Consider the following 11,580-nt stretch of genomic DNA (forward strand, 5'->3'; position numbering starts at 1 on the left):
CATTACTCTTCCCTGTACCGTACTGCCGTTAGTTCGGACTCTGGGAACACACCCTCTGTGCGACTCACACCTCTACAACCAGCGGATTGGACACAAAGTCGGATAAACACGCCCACACCACTTGTCACCTTTCCTTATTGGCTCACTAGACTAAAATTGATTCTTATTGTCAATAGTTTATACACCTGTTTGGGACACCTGCCGCAGCTACGATAATAAAAGACTGGTATAAACTCGAAACAAAACGGTTACATGTTTCTCATTCACTTACTCAAAGTTAGCTATTTGAACATACGTGTTGTCCTTATCTATTTTAATTGTCATGACATTTATGCTCAGGTTCCATTTCCTAAACCCTATATTTTGCAATATCGGATACAGAGGCAAAGTCTTGATATCAAACCAATACCAAATACCCTGCTCACCCACACAAACATATAGCCTAGTATAGACCGAGCATGTGCAAGATAAACCGATATATGAGACATGTACGTGGCTGTTATCGACTTGAAATATATTACCCGTGTAAAGATGTTTCGACTCCAGTTTGCTACTCAAACGTAGCTGTTAATAAATAATTGTCAACCGATTGACGCCCAACAAGAACGCACGCGTCACCGTCTGGAATATCCACAAGGGGGCCTGTGAAATTATATTATTTACATTTGACTTGCACAATGTGTAATTGAATTACAATCCATACTATTTTTATACGCACTTATTGAATGGAATCATACGTTTTACATCTGAATGCTGGAACCACTACATAGGCAGCTGGCCAGGTTAAGAGTGATGTTATGATGAGAATTATGATATGAACTTTCAGTCTATGAATATCAGTTACGATATGTCCGAGGGATGTATTATACATATTCATAGTAAAAGGCTAAAGATTGTTGGTTCATCAATTGTAGGAGAAGTTACACACCGAACTGTTCAGGTGATGTTCATTTTCTGTCCTCTACTGCAGTCTAGAGGAATTAAATGGAATATGTGCATCAACCAATGCCCTCACGCGCGTACACACACAAAGGCATACACAGTTTACACGGGTAACTAGTTTGTTAAGATCATATTGTTAAGATAATCACAATGGGTTAATGATATAGGCTAGTTGTACCCTTTCTATGAGTATATTGCTCTTACTTAAGCTTACAGCAGGCTCAACAAACACTGGATGGCAGCAAAGTTTTACAAAATTCCCACAAATCTCTTAGGGCAAATCAGACAATAATTGTTACTGATTGTCCAAAACTACACCCACTCGAATCTAATCAACCTTTATGTAAATTGGAGCAACAATTGTTTGAGTGGAAAACACAATAGAGGCTATTCGTTTTATTTGCCACTGTCAAGGGCAATGCTTAGGATAAATGCTTAGGACTTATGATTTCTTCCCTAACTGCCCCCTGCTTTGCAACGCGTTCTGAGCTCCTTAATGTCAGTGCCATTCAACACCCGGAATAATTTTCCAATCATTATTTGAATTCCACGTGTATATCAGAGAAAAAAGTGAATACTTTTAAGCAAGGTTAAGAAGTAACCGACCAAAAACATCTGGGTGTTTTATTAACCACTGTAGGTAAAGTCAAATGGACTATATGAAGACGGTTTTACGCAAGCCTCAATCACTTTCGTCGCTGTAGGTTTGAAAAGCGAGATGTTACAGCAGAGGGGACAAGGAGTGTAGTGTAGTGGGACTCACGTTAATTTGAGAAATTAGAGTACAAGGGACTTCAGAAGAATATAAAGATTGGTAGGTTGCAGGTCTACACTGCAATACGTTACCTCAAGGTGTATTTTGTTAAATAAACCATGACACTGGATTGGTTATCGACATTGAAACTTGGCATTGTTCTGTGTGCGGCAGGTAAGTTATTTTGATTAGTGAACAATAAAATGCTAAAGCATTCTTGATCGTACACAATGTGTCGTTCAACCATTAAACTTTTGTAAGATTTGTTTAAATCCATTACAAAACGGATAACGTAATTGCATCTTTTTGACAGATTTCAATGTGTGCATTTCACTCGATAACTCAACTAAATAACTCAATGATGGTGGCATTTCCAATGAAAATGAATATAATAAGTTGCATGGAATAACATTGACTAAAAGTGTAATAAATCAGTGTCGGATGAGGGATCGATGAAGTCACTGAACAGCACTAGCTACGTTTACTCGGTATAAATGAGTGTTGGGCGATGACTGGAATTTAATAGAGTGAATTACTTAGAAAAATACTTATGTAATGCAAGGCCTTGCACAGGTCTCACGTCTTTCGTAAAAAAAAAAAACAGGTTCTCAGTGAAGATGTATTTTTCTTATTGATTTGTCTTGGGAAACCTGTGACCCCTGACCACAAAGTAGATGTACAGTAAGCAAAGAGAGACAGAAAGGTTTTAACGCTGAAATAACTTTTTTTAACAGCATGAAAGATCTTCTTCCAATTTCTTCCAATTAACATTATTGTCAGGTTCAGTGTCTACCAGCTTGTAGTTTTTCATTGACGACAGCTTATGTGATTTAGTGTGCTAGAGAGCAAACAGTACAGGCTACACAGTGGGCTGTTATCAGCCCTGTTCAGACCTGCTTTGCACCAGGCTTATGTAGACATTCATCAAAAGCACCTGCGTGTGCCCCCTTAGACCATTCAACAGCCATAAGCCACAGACTACTAGTGGACCCCTTCTTTCCTGCACAGAAGCAGTATGTCTGAGCTCAGATCCCTCGGGGGGAAATTGCTCTTTAAACTTGAGTTTGTTTACATGCACCAAAAAAGTATACAAGAGCAGGGCTGGGATTGGAACCCAGACAGCAGTTGAGAAAACAGGCTTCTGGTGCATGAAGCGGTCAATGATTGACTTTCAGATAATGTGGATTGTTTCACGTTGTGGAATGATGTTTACAGGGCGTTCAGATGATTCACTTTAATGAGAATAGAAATTTGGTTGATCATGAATACTAAACAGTGTTTACTAACTCCGACTTTGTGTTTTTTTGTACTGTATCATATTATTTTTATTTGAGTCCCTGAGATGCCAATTTCATTGAAGCACACTCTTAGTCACCAACTGTTATCTTCCTGATTGCTGCTTCCCTGATTGTATCCAATCCCCACTGGATGTTTCCTCTGTCTATCCAGCTCATGGGGTCCATGATGTGACTGGTTGCAGCAGCGTCTACTATGAAAGTGTCATCACTGAGTTCTGCCTGACCAAATTTACTCTGGACATGGAGGGACTGGACCCAAACCTATGGTGCAACTGGCCTCAAACTCTCCAGTGAGTCGCTGTGCACGTGCAAGAAATCCTTTTACCAAACACTCTGGAAAGGACTAAATGCACATACAACATTTTTTCATCATCATAAACATGAACCATGGGGAGTGATTGGGACATAGGCCAATTTGAATTCATGTTTGATCAGACTACAAAGTTTTTGCAAAAGCTAATTTCTTTACCCATCTTGGAAATCAAGTGTTTTTCTCGAGGAATCTTGACTGTGTGTGTTTATCTCTATGCCATGTCAGACAAGTCCCCTCCTCTCTCCTTGATTTCCTGAGGGAGTCAGACTGACAAGTGTCAGTGAAGAGGCCACCGTCAATGCAGGGAGTTCCCCCAGCACCCCCCTTTCTTTCCGCCCTACACTGCTTGTCACTGGCGACCTTGCTGTGGCAGCGACGCACTTAATGTGACAGTTCTGTCACCCTCCAAAAGGGACACATTTGTGTTGTCGCAGTGTTCAAAATCGTAGGTGTTTGGTCGTTTTGAACGTCCACATTAGGCGTAGGCAATGTCAAACGCTTCCATGTTATCCATTTTAACAGCCTTAGATCGATGCCTTTAATCTAACGCAACGCCTACAGTTTCCAATAGGCTTTCCAGTGTTTACATGTGTATCACCACAACAGAACCGACTCTTCTCCCCGTGCATGACCATGCTGTGGGTCCACAATCCTTTTATAGCACTGCCGATATCCTGAGTCACAAAGAGAGAGAGAGAAAGAGAGAGAGAGCGAGAGAGAGAGAGAGAGAGAGAGAGAGGGGGGAGAGATTGAGCTCCATTCATAAACAAAAGATAAATGCATTGTCAAAAAGGAATGGAAAGAAGACAAATCCACAGATGTAGCGTTCGGAGAAGAGAAAGAACGAGTGGGGTTCAGCTGCAAAGAGACAAATATAGCCTTTCCCTCATCACTATGTTCTGGGGCCTTTACTTGGAGCAATACAGGATTGTAGTGGAAGGTGACACCTGTGCGCAGGTGCTGTTGAGTGGCACCCTGCCATGTTGCTTCTTTCTGCATGGTGCCAAGAGTACCAGTCAACCAGGGGATAGTGTGTCATCTCTTTTCCTCCACATCCTCGTCTTACCTTATTTAAGGTTCCTCCACTATGCAGTATACAGTGCAAACCAGGTGCAGGAATATCATGATAGATGATTTAACACTGGATGGCAGCGATAAGTGTAACTGTCCATGCCTGGTGGGAGGTGTGGGGATTCTGTACTGGAATTGGAAGCAGAAGCAGGAAACAGTACTCACCAAGGTTGCCAGTTTCAAAGGAAACATTTTATTTTCTCAAGGATACTTTGACCCAAATCTGTTTTGACTCCTGCCCTTTGGTAATTTTCTGTGACAGAAAACCCCATGTGAATGTCACTGCTGTTGACTGGAGGTTGTATTGTAGCATGAGTCACCTGCTGCTGTGTTAATACTTATGTGCAAAGACTTTTGATTTGAAACATGTTGTGATTGTGCCTTGAGAGAACCACAACTTTGTTGTGGCGGGCTTCAATCATTCAAAACACCTGAAGTATCGCCAGGGGACCAAAGACACTTTGGTGTCCAGCACTTCTAAATATACCCAGCCTGACATCCTGGTCATTCGGAGTAGCTGCAGTGGTATGGTGAGGCAGAGCGGGGGGGGAACTACTCTGCTGGCATGTGTCTAACTTCTCTGGACCCCCCTCACCCCCCACCACCACCTATCTAGTTATATTTAGCTGTGCTAAGCCCAGCCTGGTAATTCTATCTAGCTGCATTCTGCTTTGGATTCTCCCATTGCTTTGACCTCCGCATTGAAACTGGTCACTTCTTAAAGGTCGTTTTCCGGAAGGCGAGAGGTGATCCCGATCCTGTTTCTGTTGTGATGGATTAGCGCTCCCAGATTTCATCCCACAGTCACTGCCTTCATGTAAAGGACACTTTGCATACAGCGACGTGAGCAACTGAATCAAAACCAGTTGCGTTGTTCTGCATTTTGCCTAAAGCATTGTGTAGTAAGATCAGAAATGAATCTAATGTCACTCTGCTGTCTCCCCCTGCAGGCCATACAGCGCACTAACCAACTGCACCTTCATGGTCGCGTGGAAGTTGGACTGTTTCTGGCCCAACCATGTGATCGACCAGCTCTTCGTCCGGATCCACCAGCACTACTTCCACAACTGCTCTTTGACAGGCCGGCTGCTCCACGACCCCCCGCTTCATATTCTAGGGCCCTTCATTGCTGTGCCTGTCCTGATCACGCTGCTCATGACAGCCCTGGTGGTCTGGAGGAGCAAGCGCAGTAAAGGAGTCCTGTAGGAGGGGGACAGCCGGACCGCAGACAGACGGCTCTGATTCAGGACATCAGCAAAGAGACCTACAGTATCATGCCAGAAAGTTCTCATAGTTAAGACCTGTGTCAAAATACACTCCGAAAATTATTTTATAGACTTCAACATTTGCTTATGTTTTCCCTTGGTTTCAGTATGCCAGACAAGAACAACAAGCACAGATATGTGAAGCACGTTAGATAGCAAGTTAAAACCGAATGTTAACATTGGTCTGCCAGGTTTATGGGAATGGGTTTCTCAAAATCCCACTGGGACAGCATAACTCTGGGCTATGTGCATTTGACTCTGTCCTCTATAAGTCGTGAGCAGTGCCCCTAGTGCACTTCTGGATAAGGCACAGGCCAGTGGAGAGCTGTCTGAAAAATACAGTAAAAACTAAATGGGATACAAGAAAGTACACCTTCTGTATTCAAAAGCTGTAAATTAATTGTACAAAACATCCCTTCCCCCAATCAATCTGAATCTGAGTCTTTGTAACAGTATAATTGTCAAGATTCAATTTGAAAAGATGGTTTCTGTAAGTAGTGTCACCACTAGTACATAGTGTATGTAAACGTTGTCATATTTTGCAAAGGATGGGGATATACGTTTCATATTCCAGCATGAATAACAGTATAACAGCCCTTTATATCCCCCCTCTCCAGAGTGGTGTAGGGTTGCTTGTTTGTGCTCCATCAGCCCCCACCAGGACCAGAATAGCTCCACCCAGCAGAGCACTGCTTGTGACTGTACAAGCCATAATAGCACAGCACCCACAGCCCCTCCACCTAGTACCCTCTCCACCTGTGTGGAAAACCAATAAAATACATCATAAGGCATTGAGCTCCAGCAGGGGTATAGATAGATCCGTTGTACGCTCCACGCTCTGGGTCACCACCACCAGAGGGGCGAGGTGTGAGTTCCTGCCTCATTTAGAGACGTCGAGCTGGGAGACGGCCGGCAGCCGACAGGCTTCCTGAGACCCTGCTCTCAGGAGGACACGGGGGAACACGAGGAATGCCCTTTTTGACTGACAGCTTCCCAGAGCACAAGCGACAGAACCCAGAGTCCCCAGTCGGGCTCGCCATAGCAACGGGGGTCATTAGTCTCCGTGTAATGGCGCTAAATGGACACAGATTAAAACGTGGGAATGGGCTGGTGATGTGGCAACTGTCAGGCTTCTGGGGAGGTGAGCGGGTGTGTAATGAGGAGGACGGTGCCTGCGGCGTTCGACCACACACTGGGCACGGTGTGACGCTGGCCAGATGGAGCCACAGGACAGCTCTGATATGATGTCAAAGGGGACACTCACAATAGCAATAAACTAAGAGGGTTCTACAGCTGCATGATTAATGCACATCTAGGCCTAACTACAGGGTGACACCTGCCCGAACACAATACAACATGAGTCTGTGTGTGTGCGCTATGGGGCTGGTGTCAGATCGCCACATTAAGATCTCTCACAGTTCTTGGTGTATTCTGTAACAGCCATTAGCGGTAGGGCCCCGAGAATCTGATTGCTTGGCCATACTTAATTCAATAATAAAAGCTGCAGTGTGCCGTGTGCATTCAGAATGAAACATGCCCAAACGGTCCCAAAAGGTGTCTACCTCGTCTCTTCATCTCTCGGAGTCTGCCCCGCCGAGCCCTCACACAGGTCGGAAATAAAAGCCGGTGATGGAAGGAAGGAAGGCCACGAAGCAGCGAAGGCCTCAAGGTTGCTCAGTTCAAGTGAGAGCGATCAGGAAACCCGGGGAGCATTGTGAGGCCGGGGTAATCACCATCTGTTAGCTCGCCCCTGGACAACCTGTGTACTCATTAGGAAAGTGTAAACGCAGACCCCCGCAGGGAGAGTCAACCTGAGGGAGGAAACAGAGGCTGTTTCTGAATACAGTCAAGGTTAGCGAGGAGGGGAGAAACAGGTGAAATGTTGTTTGAGGGAGGCCAAGCCATGTCGATTCGAAACAGTTGTACCAATAACGCAGGTCAATGCATAATGTGGTGAAGGAATTTGATCCCCCAACCCATCGTCCGGAAGATATTCAGAAGAGTTGCAGAGCTCCCACGGTGTCTGTGTAACGCGGTTGTGCATTCCCCTGGAGATGTCTGCCTTTTTGAAGTTCGTTTCGTCTTCCACACTCATCCACAGCCCTCAGCCCCAAACCTGTCAGATCAGCAACAGCATCCTGTAAAAGCCCTCTGGCTCCCCATTACGATTGGCTGAGCAGGCTGGCTGTCCGACTGGCTCGGCTCATTACCGCGACTCCAGACACCCAGCTCCAAGCTCTGCAGGCAGAAACAAATACTCCAGTAATAAAAAGTTAGAGCTCAAGTCTTTGGAGATTCAAAAAAAAAGAGTCCAGAAGTGAGTCTGTGTAATTGCTTTGGGAGGAAGGGCCTCTTTCAAAGATGGGAATTTAGTTTCAGTAAAAGCCATTTCGTTTTAGTAGTATCAATTACTATCGCTCCTGTCGTTGATTGTATGTTAGAATTCTGAATCTATGCAGGGACCAGGTGACATGGTTTCCAGAGGGAGGGTTTGGGCTGGGTCAAGACCACTTCTGTTCTGCGTCTAGGGATACCCTGCAGCATAGTGGAGACTGGAGACTCATTAGTCACATTTGCTATGCTGGCAAGGCCTCACTCGAACCCCATGATTGTCTGACTGAATGACTGAGAAGCACACAACTCATTGACTGAAGGGTCACTTGCAACATTTTATTGTTCAGTTGCACACTAAGAACATTAGCATCACCATCATATTTTTATCATGGAAGGTTTAGTCCTCAGGTCTTGTTATGGTAAATTAGCTCGCTAGAATGCCAGCAACAATAACGGCCATGACTCTGACAAAAGCAAGAGGAGAAGGAATCAATTTGACAAACAACTGCATCACTGTGAAAAAAAACAACCAGCCCAAGTTCCACTTGCCCCCGGGACAAAGAAGACCTTGCCAGCCATGACTAAGCTGCATTTGAGGACAAAACTGCATGTCACTTTTTAAGAGTGAAAATACAACCGTCTCAAAGAGCCAGCTTTGGCTACAGTTGTCCTGGGCAGGGGTTTGCAATGTTTGTGGCTTGTCTGAAGGAATGAATGAGTTTTAGCTTGTACTGACAGATATCGGAGAGAGACTGAATTTGCATGTATCTGTTTAACATAAATGTCAGGATTCAAGGTCTACAGTACCATTTTCTGACAAAAGGGGGAGCCAGTGGCCTAAACTCCCTGATCTGCAGGAGACAAGAATGGCCCTAAAATGTCATAGTGTAACCAATGGTAATAATTAGCTGAATATATACCTCAGGCACAGGTGTATAGTTCTTCTGTGGGGGGTTAAAAGATTAATTTCGTTTGAGAATCATTTGCAGGTTATGGAATCATGATGACGCAACAGTTTTGCTTTGAAACAGCTTGAGGATTGTTCAGTCCGAATCAGGCTTGCGGGCCAGCCAGTAGAAATACTTCACCACCACAACAACCTCTGTGTCTGGGGAGGACACCCCCATAGCAGACAGCAATCTAGGGGATCAGGAGACAGACAAAACAGTAGTCAGCTCAGTCAGACAAAGAGTAGGGAGACATTCAAGCCAGATGTAAGGATCCTTTCTCTAAAGTGTTCACGCTGAAATGCTTCAGGTTACAATTTCTCGGGTATGCAAGCATTATTTTAGTCGACTGGGAAATGGCTTCCGCAACATTTCCTTCCCATTATTATCAGTGTAATACTCTCATGGCCAGTATTTAAGAACTCCATTAACCTGCACAACTCATACCTCACACTCTGTCTGTGTAACTGAGGATAATGACCTGTTCTTAAACTCGTGAGAGAGCTTATGTGCCTCATCTGGATGCTGCTTCAGAAACGCCTGGTAGGTAGAGAAGCTCTCCACCAAGCCAATGTAGCCGCTCAGAGACATCGCTGTGCTTGCATGCAGACACTCATGCCTAAAGGCACACAGATACAGGTAAAAACTCTCCATAAAATGACACTGAAAACATCCTCTATCTGTCCCTACAGACAAGGACATCCCACCTGTCGTCTCCCGCGACTGTCTTGTGTGCCCGGTAGAGACGTCAGTTGTGACTAACCCAATTCAGTCAATCAGCTGATTATTAGAATGAGGTCTGCTGAAACTGGTTGCAGAACAAACCCTCCAGTACGAGGTGCTGTCTGTGTATCCTTATTGCAATTCTTTCAGTCCAGCGTCACTGCAAGCGGCTGACTCACCACTCTTTATCTGGGTGTGGGCATGACTCGTACATGTGTTTGTAGAGCGGCAGAGCACCCGAGCCAAGGTAGGCACTCCGATAAGGCAGCAGCGCGGCGTAGACCTGGAGGTAAGCCGACATTGATCCTAAATTCTCATCCATGTTGCAACAGAAGAAACGAGCTGCAACAAAACTATCAAATGTTGTAATGCAATTCACGCTGTGTGTACAAGTCCCTATACTATAATATGTATTTATTTATGGGTGTAGTTTGGCCTCGTGCTGACCTCCTGACAGATGTCATTGAGGGTGGAGGAGAGGGTTTGGTACTCCAGCTCCATGTCCATGGTGTAGCTGAGTAAAGCCAGGCAGCCCCGGGGCTTCAGCAGCCTGTAGGCCTCCTGGAGGAACCGGGGATGGTCGAACCAGTGGGCCGCGGTCATGGACGTCACCAGGTCGGCCACGCCTACCCCGAGCGGTAGCTCCTCTGCCGGGCATTGCCTGCGTGGGCAGAGAGCCTGACGCTTCAGTGGATGAGAGGCTCCAAGCTTACACAGCTGCTAGAATAAGCCAAACTAGTCCACCTTTACGTTTAACCATCTCCTCCTCCTCCTCAAACTGACATGTAGGTGATGTTTGGGATGCTGCCATTGGCCAGGGCCATCTCCAGCTGGGCGGGGCTGATGTCTGTCCCCACCACCTGGGTGAAGTGAGGGGCTAGCAGGCGGGTCCCCTGACCGGAGCCACAGCCCACATCCACAGCAAGGTCATACGGCCCTGCTCTCTGGAACAGCAAGAAAGAATGCCACAGACTAAATATGTGCTAATGCCGTGATTTATGTTGAATTATACATTCTACACTAGTCTAGATTAAACGTATGCTTCGACCTCATTTGTTTGTGAGGTGAAATGTTTGTACAGGTCAAAAGTATTGGAGAAAGTATACATTTTTGAAGATTTAAAACCTCCACTTTTTGCTCCAAGTATTGATTTAGTGAACTCTCCTAGATGAGTGCACACACACACACACACACACACACAGAGGCTCCCTACCCTTTTCTCCAAGAAGCCCAGTATCTCTGCGAGGAGTTCTTGAGGGGGACCCAACCTGTACCTGAGGTAGGCAGCTGCATGTTCTCTCCCCTCGAAGCGACGGTTAGCCATGGTGTCCGCTGCTGAGTCACTATGACAGAGACCGAGCCTCACCAGCTGACTGGCTCTTTGACTGTCTGAGTGGAACTGATTACATCTCCAACACTTCATCTCACATGAACATGTTGATGATTAACCGCTCTCTCGACCCTTGCACCGGTACACTCAGCCCCAAGCTGCTTTCAGTTTCCCACCGCTTTTGATTCTGTTTGACATTGCAAAGCAACTCTTGTGGTGTCATGCGTGTGCCGCGCAAGTGTTTTGTGTGCTGTCAGGCTGAAGTTCCCGAGGATGCACTGGGTTTGAACGCCCAGCAGAGGGTGCTCATGACATGACGACGAACAGCAGCACGAGTTGAAGGAGTTCATTCAGTGCAACGTTAGTTCGGGGAACGACGTTCCTTCACACGTTCTCGATGTGGATGCGTTGCAGCTCAGCCTACACATTGTTTTCGAGATAGATGAGGCCTAAGTGCGTGTGTGTGTGTGGGGGGGGATTTCATGTGTATGTGTGTGACTGCCTGCTATGTTTTCATCTCATTGTGTCATGTGTGTGTGTGGTACACCACAGTTGTGGCGAGGGACCATGGTTTCCAGTAGGAGAGCAGGGAACTTCCATACA

The 11,580-nt window shown here is 45.6% G+C and overlaps 2 protein-coding genes across 2 annotated transcripts; one reads left to right on the forward strand and one right to left on the reverse strand.

Annotated features, from left to right (window-relative positions):
- The first annotated feature begins 1,410 nt into the window (after positions 1 to 1,410).
- On the forward strand, positions 1,411 to 6,089 carry LOC124462757 (receptor activity-modifying protein 1-like). The gene is made up of 3 exons (XM_047014369.1): positions 1,411 to 1,870; positions 3,146 to 3,284; positions 5,329 to 6,089. The coding sequence occupies exons 1-3, from the start codon at positions 1,816 to 1,818 to the stop codon at positions 5,582 to 5,584; spliced, it is 450 nt and encodes a 149-aa protein (XP_046870325.1). The 5' UTR covers positions 1,411 to 1,815; the 3' UTR covers positions 5,585 to 6,089.
- Positions 6,090 to 8,300: 2,211 nt separating this feature from the next.
- On the reverse strand, positions 8,301 to 11,189 carry LOC124462758 (putative methyltransferase DDB_G0268948). Its single transcript, XM_047014371.1, has 6 exons — positions 10,861 to 11,189; positions 10,431 to 10,591; positions 10,095 to 10,308; positions 9,827 to 9,930; positions 9,406 to 9,543; positions 8,301 to 9,117 (listed from the first exon to the last, which is right to left on the reverse strand). The coding sequence occupies exons 1-6, from the start codon at positions 11,068 to 11,070 to the stop codon at positions 9,021 to 9,023; spliced, it is 924 nt and encodes a 307-aa protein (XP_046870327.1). The 5' UTR covers positions 11,071 to 11,189; the 3' UTR covers positions 8,301 to 9,020.
- Between the last annotated feature and the right edge of the window lie 391 nt (positions 11,190 to 11,580).

The sequence above is a fragment of the Hypomesus transpacificus genome, unplaced genomic scaffold, assembly GCF_021917145.1.
Source record: "Hypomesus transpacificus isolate Combined female unplaced genomic scaffold, fHypTra1 scaffold_243, whole genome shotgun sequence".
In the NCBI taxonomy this organism is placed as follows: domain Eukaryota; kingdom Metazoa; phylum Chordata; class Actinopteri; order Osmeriformes; family Osmeridae; genus Hypomesus; species Hypomesus transpacificus.